Raw genomic sequence first — 13,771 nt, forward strand, 5'->3', positions numbered from 1 at the left:
GGTACGATGAGCACTGCCGTGCTTGCGTTCAGACGTGACAGGGTGCTACAGTGCCACAGGACCCGTTTGACATCAGAGCCCCCCCCCCCATCCCTTAATGCCTTGCAAAGGGATCGATTGCCTCTTCCAGCTCCCTGTTAGTGTTTCATACAGCATTGATAATACCCAGCAGTGCTGTGAAGACATACGAGTTTAATTTGATGTTTTAAGCACACTTGTCATTGAGTTGAGTTTGTAGAGTGTTGTTGCTTGGAGAAGATGATCATGTTTATAACCAGCGTTCACCATTTTGCTGTAGTTTACAAGCTTCCTCAATGGGAATGCACCATAGCACGATGTACTGTGCTTGAAATGAATGCTTCAGAGCGGCCCATTACGATTTATTTCATACAGTTTATATATATATTTTGCTTGTTTCTCGATAGCCCAGTATGGATTTCCCTCCCTAACATTTAGAGGAGGTTATTTTTCAGCAACCCAGGCCTCTCAAGCTCCGATCCAATGGAGGCCTCTGGCTCTCTCGTGAAAACCAAACAAAGACAGGAATGTTGATGAGGCCTCCATCTTTACCCGGGGAACTTTTCTTTTTCTTTTCTTTTTTTGCTTTGCTACACACCAGGAATCTTCCAGAAGGCCCCAGTGTGATGGAAGCTTTTAGCAGCGCTTTAGATGTTTGTGGAATGAACCCGGCTGTTGCCACGGCTTCCAAACACCTCCGTTTTACACCAAGCGTCAGTGTTCGCACTCGCGCGCATCATGACCGGGTTTTTGTTACCCTCCCCTCCCTCTCTCTCTCGCTCCGAGCCCCGCGTGTGCCTTCTCGAGCAAAAGCGAGTGAAGAAGAGGCTGTTTTTTCGCGCATGCCTTCACTCGGGTGGCAACAATATCACATGCTCTTTGCTCTGAAATTGAAAATGTCATTTAGCATCACATTGCTTTTACCGGGCTGCTTTGATGTGTTTTCAAAAGGTGTGTGTGTGTGTGTGTGTGTGCTGGCACTCTTCATTCATGTGTGTCGGTATTTGTTTGATGTGTGTCCAGCCTTACGGGGCTGGAAGGTGAATTCCTTAATTTCCCCATGGACTCAATTAGCTTTGTGATTGGCTGAGAGAAGGCCAGGTTGCGCTGTCTTCTGAAGGAAAGAAGACCTTTGAAACTGAGGTGGGAGCGGAGGGAAGAGAAGTGAAGCAGAATAGGAGATGAGCCGGCCACAGTGGTAATGGTGGTGGTGGTGCTGGCGAAGACTTTGCCCAGTCGGTATTACTATAATGAGAGAGACAGAGAGAAACTCGTGGAGCCCCTTCATCCACTAGCAGGTGTTGCACGGCTCTGACTTCATTATGACCAATTAGAGTGAAGAAAATACTAATTATACCTTGGTTTCTAGGTGATTAGATGCTAGGCTGGAAGTAAATTGCAGGAATAGGCGAACTGTAATCCCCCTGTGATCACTAAAGCCATTTTCATTTTGAAGTCACTTTCAGACCTTCATAATGAAGAGTTTCTCTGTCTGTACAGTGTTTCTGTCTGTTTGATTTCACCGGGATTTTGATGGATTCGTGGACCTTTGGTGTCTCTCTGATTGTCATTCACTCTATTTCTCTGCCACTCTGTCTTTCCTTTGCCAGCGTTATTCTTTTTCATGCTCTGCTGAATGCTCATTTAAAAGTGAGCCCTCGCGTGGATCTCATTTTGTCCGTGTCTGTCTCTCCGTCAGGTTGCCGGTGTTGGAGTCGACGGCCTCGTCCGGTGACCTGTCACGGCCCCACCACATCGTGTCCGTGGTGCCCAACCGCTACCCGCGCTGGTTCACCCTGAGCCACATAGAGTCTCAGCAGTGTGAGCTGGCCTCCACCATGCTCACCGCTGCCAAAGGTGCGGAGATATTCGCAAACACACACAGGAAGCCAAACGCACATTGCGCACAGTAAACAAACAAAAAAAACAGTCCACGCTGCTAACTTACTCTGTGTTAGTGGAGGCTCTCAGATGAGTATCAGCAACAGTCTGAAGCGTTCCTTCTGTTCGAATCCCTTCTAGGTGACAGTCGCAAGCTGGAGACGGTCCTGGAGTCCATCCAGAAAAACATTCACTCCTCGTCTCATATCTTCAAACTGGCACAAGATGCGTTCAAGATCGCCACTCTGATGGACAGCCTGCCTGACATCACGCTTCTCAAAGTCTCTCTGGAGCTGGGACTGCAGGTACGGGAACACGCCCACGTTGTTTGTCAAAAACGGGTGCAGCTGTATATTAGTGGGCACCTTTTTAGGAAGGCTTTCAGGTCAGGTTGTGAATTTGTATGCGTGTGTACAGCAGGCCGGGACCATTTTAAGAGTCTGGAGACGAATGGTAACCAAAACCTTCCACAGCATCCCTTTGTTATCTATGTGTGTAAGTGATATTTGACTCAAATCAGGTCCCTGTGAGGCTACTGTTACTCGTAGAAAGAGCTAGGAAGCTCCTTTGACTTTCTTGAAATGATAGATATTTGATCGTTTTTGGACAAGGACAGTTTGCAGCTTTTGAGGGTGAAATCTACTGCACACGTTCCCATAATGATTCGCTATGTTTGAGATCTGTGGGGTCCACGGAAGCACTTTATGCTGGTGTTCATGAAATTGTAAAAGGTTGTGGCGGCGTCATCGTCTTGGAATGTGGGAACATCGTAAGGGAACTGTATGTTCACCACAGGGTGCAGTTGTTCCTGTTAAACGGCTCTATACTCCTCCGTGACATGCAGCGCGATCACCAGGCCTCAAGACTCCCATGAGATGTCCACCTTATGCCATTGCAGATGCAACTCTGTGTATCCTTTCGCTTTCTGGAAATGTACGAGTGTTGGAAAAAGGGGTTGAAGCCGACTTTTCCCCGTCATTTTAATTGCAGATTGTGCTTTTTGTAAAGGGTGATTGTTGGTATTTGGATTTTACACAGACATTCCTTGACATCGAGCAAGCCTGTAGTGCTGTAGGAAACCAACCCTGGATTCCTTGTAATGTCCCCATACCTATAATATATTTATTTCGATGGTTTGCTTGAGGGTCTGTCATCCTCATAGTGTCCCTCAGTTACGAGATACAAACGTGAAGTGAAACGGAGAGAAAGGTTTGAGTATCTTTGATGACAAGTCAACCACGGAAAAATGAGTCCCTGTGTAATGATCGTTGGAAATGTAATACAATCTGTGCCTTCAGTCATTCAACCGCACCGTAGATGTTCCGAGTTTAATGTTGTTTCAAGTGTTTCCTCTCCAGCTCACCTGTCAGTCCTCCTTTTCTCTTCCATCTTCCTCAGGTGATGAGAATAACTCTGTCCACATTAAACTGGAGGAGGAGAGAGATGGTGCGCTGGTTAGTCACGTGTGCCACCGAAGTGGGTGAGTGTGCCTGGCCACCTGAATGTTTCTGTTTGATTCTTCCAAGACGCGCTCGATCTAATCACTTCGTCTCCCCATTTTCTCTTCACTCTGTCCCGTTGGTGTCTGCCAGGTGTGTACGCACTGGACAGCATCATGCAGAGCTGGTTCACCCTCTTCACCCCCACAGAAGCCACCAGTATCGTGGCCACCACTGTCATGTCCAACAGCACCATCGTACGCCTCCACCTGGACTGCCACCAGCAGGAGAACCTGGCGTCGTCCGCCCGCACCCTCGCCCTGCAATGTGCCATGAAGGACCCCCAGAACTGCGCCCTCTCAGCTCTTACACTCTGTGAAAAGGACCATATTGCCTTCGAGACAGCCTACCAGATTGTACTGGACTCGGCGGCGACGGGGATGAGCTACACGCAGCTGTTCACTATAGCGCGCTACATGGAGCACCGCGGCTACCCGATGCGGGCGTACAAGCTGGCGACGTTAGCCATGGCCCACCTGAACCTCAGTTACAACCAGGACACGCACCCGGCCATCAACGACGTGCTCTGGGCCTGCGCGCTCAGCCACTCGCTGGGCAAGAACGAGCTCGCCGCCGTCATCCCCCTGGTGGTCAAGAGCGTGAAGTGCGCCACCGTGCTCTCGGACATTTTGCGGCGGTGCACGCTGACCACGCCGGGCTTGGTGTCGGCGCTGCACAGCCGCAGGAACTCTGGGAAGCTAATGTCTCTGGACAAGGCGCCGCTCAGGCAGCTGCTGGACGCAACCATCGGGGCGTACATCAACACCACACACTCGCGGCTCACACACATCAGCCCGCGCCACTACAGCGAGTTCATAGAGTTCCTGGGCAAGGCCCGGGAGACATTCATGATGGCTCACGACGGACACATTCAGTTCACCCAGTTCATAGACAACCTGAAACAGATCTACAAGGGCAAAAAGAAACTAATGATGCTGGTGAGGGAGAGGTTCGGCTGAGGGTGAGGCTGGGGTGGGGGGGGGGTCACCGAAAGCTCCCCTCTCCACTCTAGTACTTTTCTATTAACTTGAGTCTGCCTTTTGAACTTCTTTTGGACGTATAAAATAGACACGTAAAACGAGGGATGTGACTTGTAGAATGAAGCAAAATGAGAAAGGAAAAGATGACAAAAAAATCAACAGAGCCACAAGCGGTATTATTGTTCTTGCTGTTGTTATTGTTATAAACATTATTACTATTATTATTATTATTAATAATATTATTACTACTATGTGTACAGAAGTGTTTTTATTTTTCAGAAGAGAGGAAATTTGTCACGTTGTGAATGTTGTGTGTATTTCTCTACATGTGTGCGAGAGGAAAATGAAAAGTGAAATGGCTTTTTTTTTCTTTGGGTTCTTTTATTTTTATGATTTAAAGCATCTTTCCCCCCCCCCCCTTTTCCAGTGTATGTTGAGTTATATGTTGTCAAGTGGCTGAAGCCCTTTTACAATAGCACTCATGAAAAATATTAAAAAAGAAAGAAGAAGAAGAAACAAAAAACTATGTCTCGGCATCCTCAAAGAGAAACTAAGGCTTTAAACCACACAGAGCACCTCCCTCTGTCCAGGCCCTCACCGGTGGGCGCTGGGCAGCAGCACTGCACATCCCAGCTCGGCTCGGCTCGGCACAGCTCGGGTTAGCACTGACAGAAAGCCGCCATCAGCATTTCTTTAGACACAGCAGCAGCAGCAGCAGCACTTGAGCAGCCATTAGTTTTCCCTGGGTCCCAGGCACTAGCTCCCTTACACACAACAACGCTCTTAGCTAACTCGTGTTGTTCTTATTGTTGTAATCCTCCCCTCCTCCATAACGACTACCTGTTTCTAGACAAGAGGGCAGCACGCAGGCGCTACAGCGATGGCACATTACGCAAAGATAATAAGAGTGTTATTGTTCCATTAATGAAATGTAGAACAGCTGTGATTCTTAACTAAATAGCAGAGTTGAAGTAGATACCCAGAGGGAGACGACTACCTCATGATACGGTATTGAACCTGCTCCCCTTTTTCTTTCCTCCTTTCCTGCGGTCATGACGCGTACACCATCTACTGTGTGGTAGCCGACCGTTTTAATGAAACGGAAGAGCCACTGGTGAGACCAAGGTTACGAGGAGATGTGGAGTCAGATTCCCGCCAAGTGTTTCTGAGCTTGGCACTGCTGCACGTCACTGCCCCGGCATCGGTACTTACAACCCCCCCCCCCCCAACATTTGGCTCTAACAGACCTTGAAAATGTGTCAGTGTGTCAGTCCCCCCTTCTCATCTCCAACAGCCACCATTGTACGGTATTTTTCAGACCAGGCCAGTGTCATTTCCCTCTGTGCATGTGAATCATAGAAATTAGACTCTCTACTGTTAAAGTTCATTGTGTGGAACCTTCAGTAATTGTCAACCAGAACGTTCTCAGGGATTTCTCTACACAGGAAAAAGGCGGAACAAATGATCGACTGACTACAGGAAAAAAAGACAAAAACGTGACACAACATGAGCGAGCATTTATTGTACTCTGTATATATGCCATAGTATATGTCTGAATATGGAGGATCTGAAAGTATATGTTAACTAATTTATACAGAGTATTCTATGTAATGTGAAATACTTGAAGCCGCTGTAGTTTGCTCTCTCTCTCTCTCTCTCTCTCTCTCTCTCTCTCTCTCTCTGGCTCTCCTTCTCTCTTTTGTCTTCTATTTTTTTATTTGATTGTTTTTGGTCTTTTGTTTGAAAACCGAACATATCAGAAGGACTAGACTGACCTTGCTTTTTGGACTCACAAGGCCTCATGCGTTCATACTTGAGATGCTGGATCCCGTCATGAAACGCAGGTTGAGTCAGACTGGTGACGGCGGAGAAAGACATTGTTGTTCATTCCTGCTGAGCATAGAAAGAGGGAGGAGGTAGACTACTTGATAGGTCGATACACGATTGAAAACACAATACAGGACTTGATTATGCATGTAAGCTGTTGCACTAGCCTAGTTTCCCATAGGATCCTACTGGGAAAAACTGTTGATGTGCTTTATACAGGACCTAATTGGAGGTGAATCTGGTTCAAAATCATGTATCATGTGTCCAGCCTTACATGCATTTAAGGCCTCTGCCTCATGTTGCATTAATACAACCCTTGTCAGAGTAACTTGTGTAACTCGACAAGACTCGTATTGATAATTATGCACAGGTTCTATCTAGCTGAGATTAAAGAAACAAGTCTCCTCAGATCTCCCTTTCATTCACCGCAGCACTTCCAGTGTCTCCTCTGCAATGTTCAGATGTCCTATCATTACTTGCCTTTTCTTTTTTTCTTTTTTTTTACCGTCTTTATACGTCTGATTTTTCTTTTCTTTTTTTCTCTGTGCATCTCTTTTCTATCTTGTGTTCATTAAAGATAAAAGCAGCCTTTTCTCTTGCCTTGTCTTAACGCTTTAAAGTAACCAAACAGGAGATCTATCTAACAACCAAACGCGTTCGAAGAGGTGAGAGACGACCCACCTTGGTCCCAGCTTTAGTGTCCTTAATTAGTAAGTGAATGGCTGTGTAACTCATGCTTTAACAAAGCAATTCCTCACGTGTGTTTGGTGAAAAAATACGTTGTCCAGTGTCTCTTGTTCTCTTCAGAAACAATTTCCTCTGAGTCTTTCTAGCTGTTTTTTTTTTCTTCTTTATTTTTTTGTTTGTTTGTTTGTTTGTGTAGGAATCTTTTGCTCTCCCATTTTATTTATTACAATGACCCATGTATACATGCTTATGAAATTAAGATTTGATACACCGATATCAATTTATTTATGTAACTAAATCACTGTTTTATAATCTTGTTAATGAGTCAATAATTGATTTTTTTTGTTTTTTTGTTTTAATAAAAGTTAGTTTTTTGAAATGTATATTCACTTCCTCCTCTGCGTTTTTGTTTTGCATCCTGACCCAGGATTTTTTTATTTCATTTATTTTGTGCAGCTGCACTTTGGTCTCCGAACGTGTGCCGTGGATTGTTACGGGACGCGGCCTGCGAGCTTGAAGGCGAGCGTTGGTCGGCGTATCGGCGTCAGACAAAAAAGCCAGAGAGGGATCACTCTCACTGGCAGCAGCTTTCATGCTGTCATCTCGGGCGAGCTGACGAGGAATATGAAATGAATCGATTGACATTCCCGTGGTCTTTGTAGCTTCTGTCAGGCAGCCCGGCTCAGCCAACCACAGTAACCTGTTTACATGCATCGAACACTGACGCTGGAGCCACAGGATGACTAAATAGCTGTATGTTGTTTGTCAGGTGTGTGTGTGTGTTTGTACAGACATGTTTTTGCGTATTCTCCTGCTTGTTTGCATGCCTGTGTGTGCCTGTCTACTCGTGTGTGTGTGTGTGTGTGTGTGTGTGATAAGGCCTTAAGGGAGTGAATGGGAACAGGTGGTGGCTCCAGACTACAGGAGCTCCTGACAGCAGTAAGGTCCCCAGACTCCCAGCCCCTCATTAAACATTGACACAAAAACACTGCAACTGTCTGTGTGTGAACAGTAATGAAGCGCAGGCGGCTACAGCGGTATACACACCGCAACTTCGCACAGCACGAGCTCTCAGTCCACGCCTGTGTGTGTGTGTGTGTGTGTGCGCTTTGTCCATCTGTGTGCGCTCCTTAATGAGGCACATTTGTCCATAGAGGTGTCCGCTTAGATATTGAGGAATTCGTCAGGTTTAGCAACAAAAGCGCCGGTCTGCTGTCAGAGGACAGACAGAGCTGTCCATTTGTTATGTGATGGATGCCTGCCTGTGAGTAATGGTTTGTGTCAGAGTCAGAGCATAAAAGCGCTCATGTATGTGTGTATCCATGCAGGTAAGCGCACACTTGTTAGTGTGTGTGTGTGTGTGTGTGTATGTGCGCGAGACCACTTCCTGTGTGTCTGACCTGTGCTCAGGTCCCTGCTCAGTTCCAGTTGGTAATGACGTCCCTTGGGTGTAGCGCGGTGCAGCAGCCTCCTCCGGTCTGTCTTACTGTATACTCCTAATGACATCATGATCACACACCGGCCCCTTTCATGTCAAAAGCCCTCTTCCTCACCGTCGCCATCAAAACTCCCATCTAGGACATTCGCTCCCTCTCTTGCAACATCTCTTTCACACACCCGTGCCGACAACATCAAGGCCTAGACTGTTTTCCCCGTAAGAACTGTTCTTCAGTTTCACCTATCCAACGCATATCTTCAAGTCCAAACCAAAAGCAAAGCTTTGGTGTGAGATTTAAGACATGGGAAGTGCTGCATTTCATTATATCTTTACGTTAAAAGTCATGATCTGCAGTCAGTTCCCAGCTAGATTCACTTGACAACAGCTGTGAGTCTTACACAGTTGGATCTACAGAGCGCTGGTTCTGCAAGTTGTTCTCTGCCGGATTGTATTTGTGCCCTGTGCCTTTTCTTCTACGTTATCCAGCAGCACGATGCATCTTCAAAGGCCGTTTCTAATCGAATCAACTCACAAATGTCTTCACTTTTTTAATCTCGGAATTGACACAGAATGCGTTTCTTTGTTCTCTTCTTCTTTGCCGGGACGCATGAAGTTCGCTGTGCAGGCTGCAGCTGCGGTTTGTGGAAATATAGGATTACACTTCTGTCTATCTGTGGGTCACGAGAAATCCTGTTCGTAGTTGTGGACTCTAAATTCTGCAATAGCATGATCCTTAGCTGCAGTAGCTTCAAAGCACTGCTAGCTGCAAAATTCATCCAAAATGTAGCTTCCGCTCTCCGCTTGCCTTCGCTGCCTGTTAGCAGCACCTTGCATGAAACACAACTTGAAGATGATTGGATGATTCTGACAGGAATACTCTTTGAGCGCTACTTGACTTTTCCAACATTTTATAGGCTTCTCACTTTGAATTAGAACAGATATTTTCATTATTTGTACTGGTGATTTAACTATGTTTTAAAGAAGTCATCTAACAATGTTTATGAAGAACATTACCGAGACTTCAGGACCCTGGATCCTGAAAAACAACTTCTCCAACGTCAAACCTCTATAACGGTATATCTGGGGTCCATGAATATGCTTTGCACCCCAGAATCCATCCCTATTCCTTCTCTGAAAACAATCTTTTCAGTACTTGTGGAGGAAAAAGCCCACAGCCTGACCGTTTAGGGTATCTGAGAGTCTACAATGTTCTTCTAACACGAAGGGCCTTTGTGGAGCATCCAGCTTGCTATCATTACAGTACAAAAAACAAGAATCATGTGTTCTTCAACGCAGCATCAGCCCGCTACCACAGGGACCGTCTTCCTTTCCTCCTCTTCTTACAGAGGGCCGCTGGAGTTTGATCTCCTCTCTCCCCCTCCATCGGCCCCGAGGCGTCTGATTAAATGCTAATTAAAGCCGTTAGCGCTGCTATCACCGCTGCTAACTCCTCTCTCTCTCTGTCACAGAGATTAATGCCCCTCGTTCATCATCCCACCTCGCCCAGCCCGAGTACCTGCCCGGCGCGCAAAACCTGATCAAGTCATCAGCCCCAAGAACCCCTCCGCTCGGCTCCCTCCCAGCGCATGAAGATGGACGAGGGGTTTAAATTTTAATTTGAAAATTGCCCTCAATTATTTCTGCGGCGACCACTTGCAGGAGCTTCTCATGTGGTTGAGTGGAAAAGGGTTACAGCAGCGGGTCAGTGGCTGTGATGAGCGATAAGGGGACATTAATAAGAAAGGCAGAGGTTCATTTAAAAGCAGAAAGGACAGTGGGAGCAGCTTTCTCATTATTTAACTCCCCCAGCTTTATTTAAAGGACTTTATTTAAGGATACCAAGTTAATGTGTCCTCCAGGACAGACGGTTAAAGCGCCTGACAGAGTGAGAAAGTTCCGGCCATAACTTACACCCTGAGCACACACTGTGGTGCCATCTTTTTCACCCCTTCTGACATTCTCGCTGTTTTCAGGCAGAGCGGAACGAGCCGCGGAGGGGCATAAAGCGTTAGAGCAAAGTTACACACATCATTTCATTTTATTCTTTCACAATTTCTGGCCCACAAATGTTTTATTGGTTCCAATATTGGTAATCAGTATAAGCCATTGGAAGATATTGAGCTATGTATAACAAGTCAGCCAAATGTCATTTGAATTACCACCAGATCGGGGGAGCTGGGTCCTGAAATGTGCAGCTATACTCTGCAGGGCCTCATCTGGTGTTTGTTTTATGCATATCGTTTTTACTGAATTGTGCTCATGACTCTTTCGCAACAAAGTTTTTCCTCTTTTTTTCAAATGCACCTCACGGCAAGCAGTGTGAGTAGTTGGTTTCCCTTTTTAAGGTCCTTAATGTCAGCCTCTTGATGGGTGCGTTGGGATGTTTTTGGTAAAAAGCTGAGAACCAAACGACTTATTGCGCGACGTTTATCCCCGTGCACCGTGCCTGCTTCCCGGCCTGAGCCGCAAAAACCTGAGCCAACAGTGCTGTCGTCCAATGATTCCCAAGGACAATTAACAAATACACAGTGATTTATGCACCTGCGACCCAAAAATACTTTCACTTCATCTCTCACTGTTATTGCCAACACTCTGCCGGATGCCTGTCCAAATGCTCTAAATCCGTCTGCCAGTGTTTATAATGTCACAATGAATGCTGAGAAATGGAGGAAAAACCTACTTGCTAATATGTTTCACAGAAAGAACGCAAACATGCAACAGGACCTCTCGCCTACATTGCATTTGACTTTTCTATGGTATGGGCATGGCCCTCTTTGATAAGGATAGAGATGAGTTTTGAGCTGATAATGACGTCAGATCCTACTCTGACATTTAATCGTGAGTGCAGCATGGGCTGAGGTTCTGGGGCAGCACCGCAGAAATAAACAGCACCATAGTCAAGGTTAGCAGGCTTTACAGGTGGAGAGACGGCTTCAACATTCCACCGCTGGTTGATTAAAAGCCTAAATGAGTAACCGCGTGGTGTCCCGCACTCACTCCATCATCCACTGTGCTCTTTTTTTTCCCTTTCTCTTTCCGGCAGCAGCAGGCAGCGAGCGTCCGGCGAACGGGGGAACAAAGAAGGGGAAAGAGAGACAGAGAGAAAGAGGGATGGAGCGACAGGAAGAGGAGAGAATGAGCGCATATATCAAGGCCGTTTTCAGTGACATTTGTGCTCTCGGTGTGGAGAGCCACTATGAATATCAATATGAACCCATGGAGAGGAAACATAGTCTTTTTTTCTTTTTCTTCTCACTGGGCTATTCATGCACACAAGAAATCTATTCAAGTCAGTGTAATGGCCAATCTCTGAGCCCGTGCATGGCTGTGTGAACAGCTCTAGATCTTCTCCCTGCCTCTCATGAGTATGGCTGGGCTTGTATTAGTGAAAAACACTTTACGTCAAGTGCGAACACTACAGTATGTAAATCAGAGTGGATTAAACTCCTGCATGAGTCGAGCTCGACGGCACCAATCAGCGACAGCAACCAGCCAACAGTTTTCCCTGTATCACTGTTGTTGTTTTCACACAGCCTCTCCTGTCCTTTCCTCTCCTCCTTCCTCCTCTCCTCCTTCCTCTCCCTCTTCCTCCTCTGGTGCTTAGAGATACAGAGTCAAAGGGATGCAAATCTACCCTCTTCCTTCCTCCCCTCCCCCATCTGCAAACACAGATAGCCCCGGGCCAGTCCCAGGCCTTTTTAGATGCAGAACCAGTGACAGGAGTTACACACCATTCTCCCCCTGTAACAAACTGTTCCCTCCCTAACAAGCTGCATGTGTGAAGCTGTGTGATTGGTTTGCTACGGTAATAACAATACGGGAACGCTGTGCCGGCTGCCTCCTCCCTTTTGCATGTGGGTCTTTAACGCCTCCTCTCTCCTTCCCTTCCCCGCTCACCTTTTCGTGAGCGTATGAGAGGGAGAGAGAGAGAGAGAGTGTGTGTGTGTGTGTGTGTGTGTGTGTGTACGCATGCTCTATCTGCGTATGTGTGATTGTGGACTGTTGGCTCCAGGCTTATTACTTTAAGTTGTCTCCAGCCCCAGCGCTAATCCCTGTCTTCTTCTGGGAGGGATAACAGTAATACAACAAGATCCAGAGGTACTAATGAAATCCTATCAGGTTTCTGAGTCTGAATGTCAGAGAGAGAGAGGTAGAGAGAGGAGACGGAGAGGGTGTATGAAGTATTGATTGAGTGGAGGCCCAAGCGCGTGAGAGAGATGGAGGGGGGGGGGGAAGGAGGAAGAAAGAGAGGCAAGGAAGAGTGGTCATGAAGAGAGAAAACAGTTCCGAGTGAATGAAAGTGAGATCGAGGTTTGAGGAGGAACACGATGGAAATAATCAGAGAGAGAGAGAGAATGAAAGGAGGACGAGAGAGAAGAGATTAAGAGTGAATGCGAAAGTTGGGTACGAGTGGAGACAGAATGTTTTCTCTTCAGTGACTGAGCATGCGGCAGCTAAAACACATCAGCTCTGACTTGAATAGGTTTCAGACCCAGACCAATTCTCCCTCTGCGTCTCCGCCAGACCCACCATTCGCCCCTGGGATTGAATTAGGCCTGCCCCATTATACAGTTGCCATGGGGACCCTGACACCTCCGCTGACGAAGTGAGAGCCACGCAAGGCTGAGTTGCTGATCAGTGTGTGTGTGTGTGTGTGTGTGTGTGTGTGTGTGTAGGTATCACTCAATTTATGTTGAAATAATTGGGTGCCTTTTGCGAATCTTCGGCTCATATGAATTCCTGATTTTTATTCATCAGCCCTTTCTTTTTTTTTATTAATTTGACTTGCGAGTTTTATGGTCAAATCAACAAACAAACATTTTATCTCCAAAATTTGAACTTTTCATGAGAGAGAAAAAAGCTCAGTTTTCAAATAATTATATTTTTTATTTTTTTTATTTAGCCTTAAAAAGTATGATCATTTCCTAAACCAACAAAGAACATTAGTCCTCCAGTGCATCTAAAACATACAACATCACACAATTTGGAAATAAGTGGTTTTTAGTGAACAGTGGCAGAAAAATACTCAATAGCATCACAATCAACAAACTAATACCCAAATAAGCACAAAGAAAGAAAAACAGCTGGATGGACTAGCCTGGTTTACAATTATAAATAAAACCAAGTCATCTTTATGACACAAGCACCATGTAGACAGAAGTAAAATCACACAGCCTCCTAGTCCCAACATATAAGACCCAAGTGTATAACAGCTGTCAATTTTCATTTTCGTAAACAAGATGGTCATGTTTTTTTCCAGTCCCCAAAGCTGCATTGTTAGTTTGTTTTTTGCCACTTCGGGGCAGAATTCCTCAACAAGCTGAAAATCTAGATGACCATAGTTTATAGAACGTGTTGGCAAACAGCTGCCATCGACCAGACACCGAGCACCAATAGCATTAAGTTGGAGTCACGCGTTGGGCCATATGGCTATAGACTCT

General features: G+C 46.1%; 1 protein-coding gene across 1 annotated transcript in view; it reads left to right on the plus strand.

Annotated features, from left to right (window-relative positions):
• LOC306778845 (zinc finger SWIM domain-containing protein 6-like) overlaps window positions 1-4,783 on the plus strand; it is a 41,827-nt gene extending 37,044 nt beyond the window's left edge. The window contains exons 11-14 of the mRNA XM_079270554.1: window positions 1,718-1,875; window positions 2,041-2,204; window positions 3,298-3,379; window positions 3,492-4,783. Coding sequence (XP_079126680.1) covers window positions 1,718-1,875; window positions 2,041-2,204; window positions 3,298-3,379; window positions 3,492-4,357 — 1,270 coding nt within the window. The 3' untranslated portion in view covers window positions 4,358-4,783. The remainder of the gene's footprint in view (window positions 1-1,717; window positions 1,876-2,040; window positions 2,205-3,297; window positions 3,380-3,491) is intronic.
• Window positions 4,784-13,771: the final 8,988 nt, after the last annotated feature.

The sequence above is a fragment of the Melanostigma gelatinosum genome (genome assembly GCF_949748355.1).
Source record: "Melanostigma gelatinosum genome assembly, chromosome: 6".
In the NCBI taxonomy this organism is placed as follows: Eukaryota; Metazoa; Chordata; class Actinopteri; order Perciformes; family Zoarcidae; genus Melanostigma; species Melanostigma gelatinosum.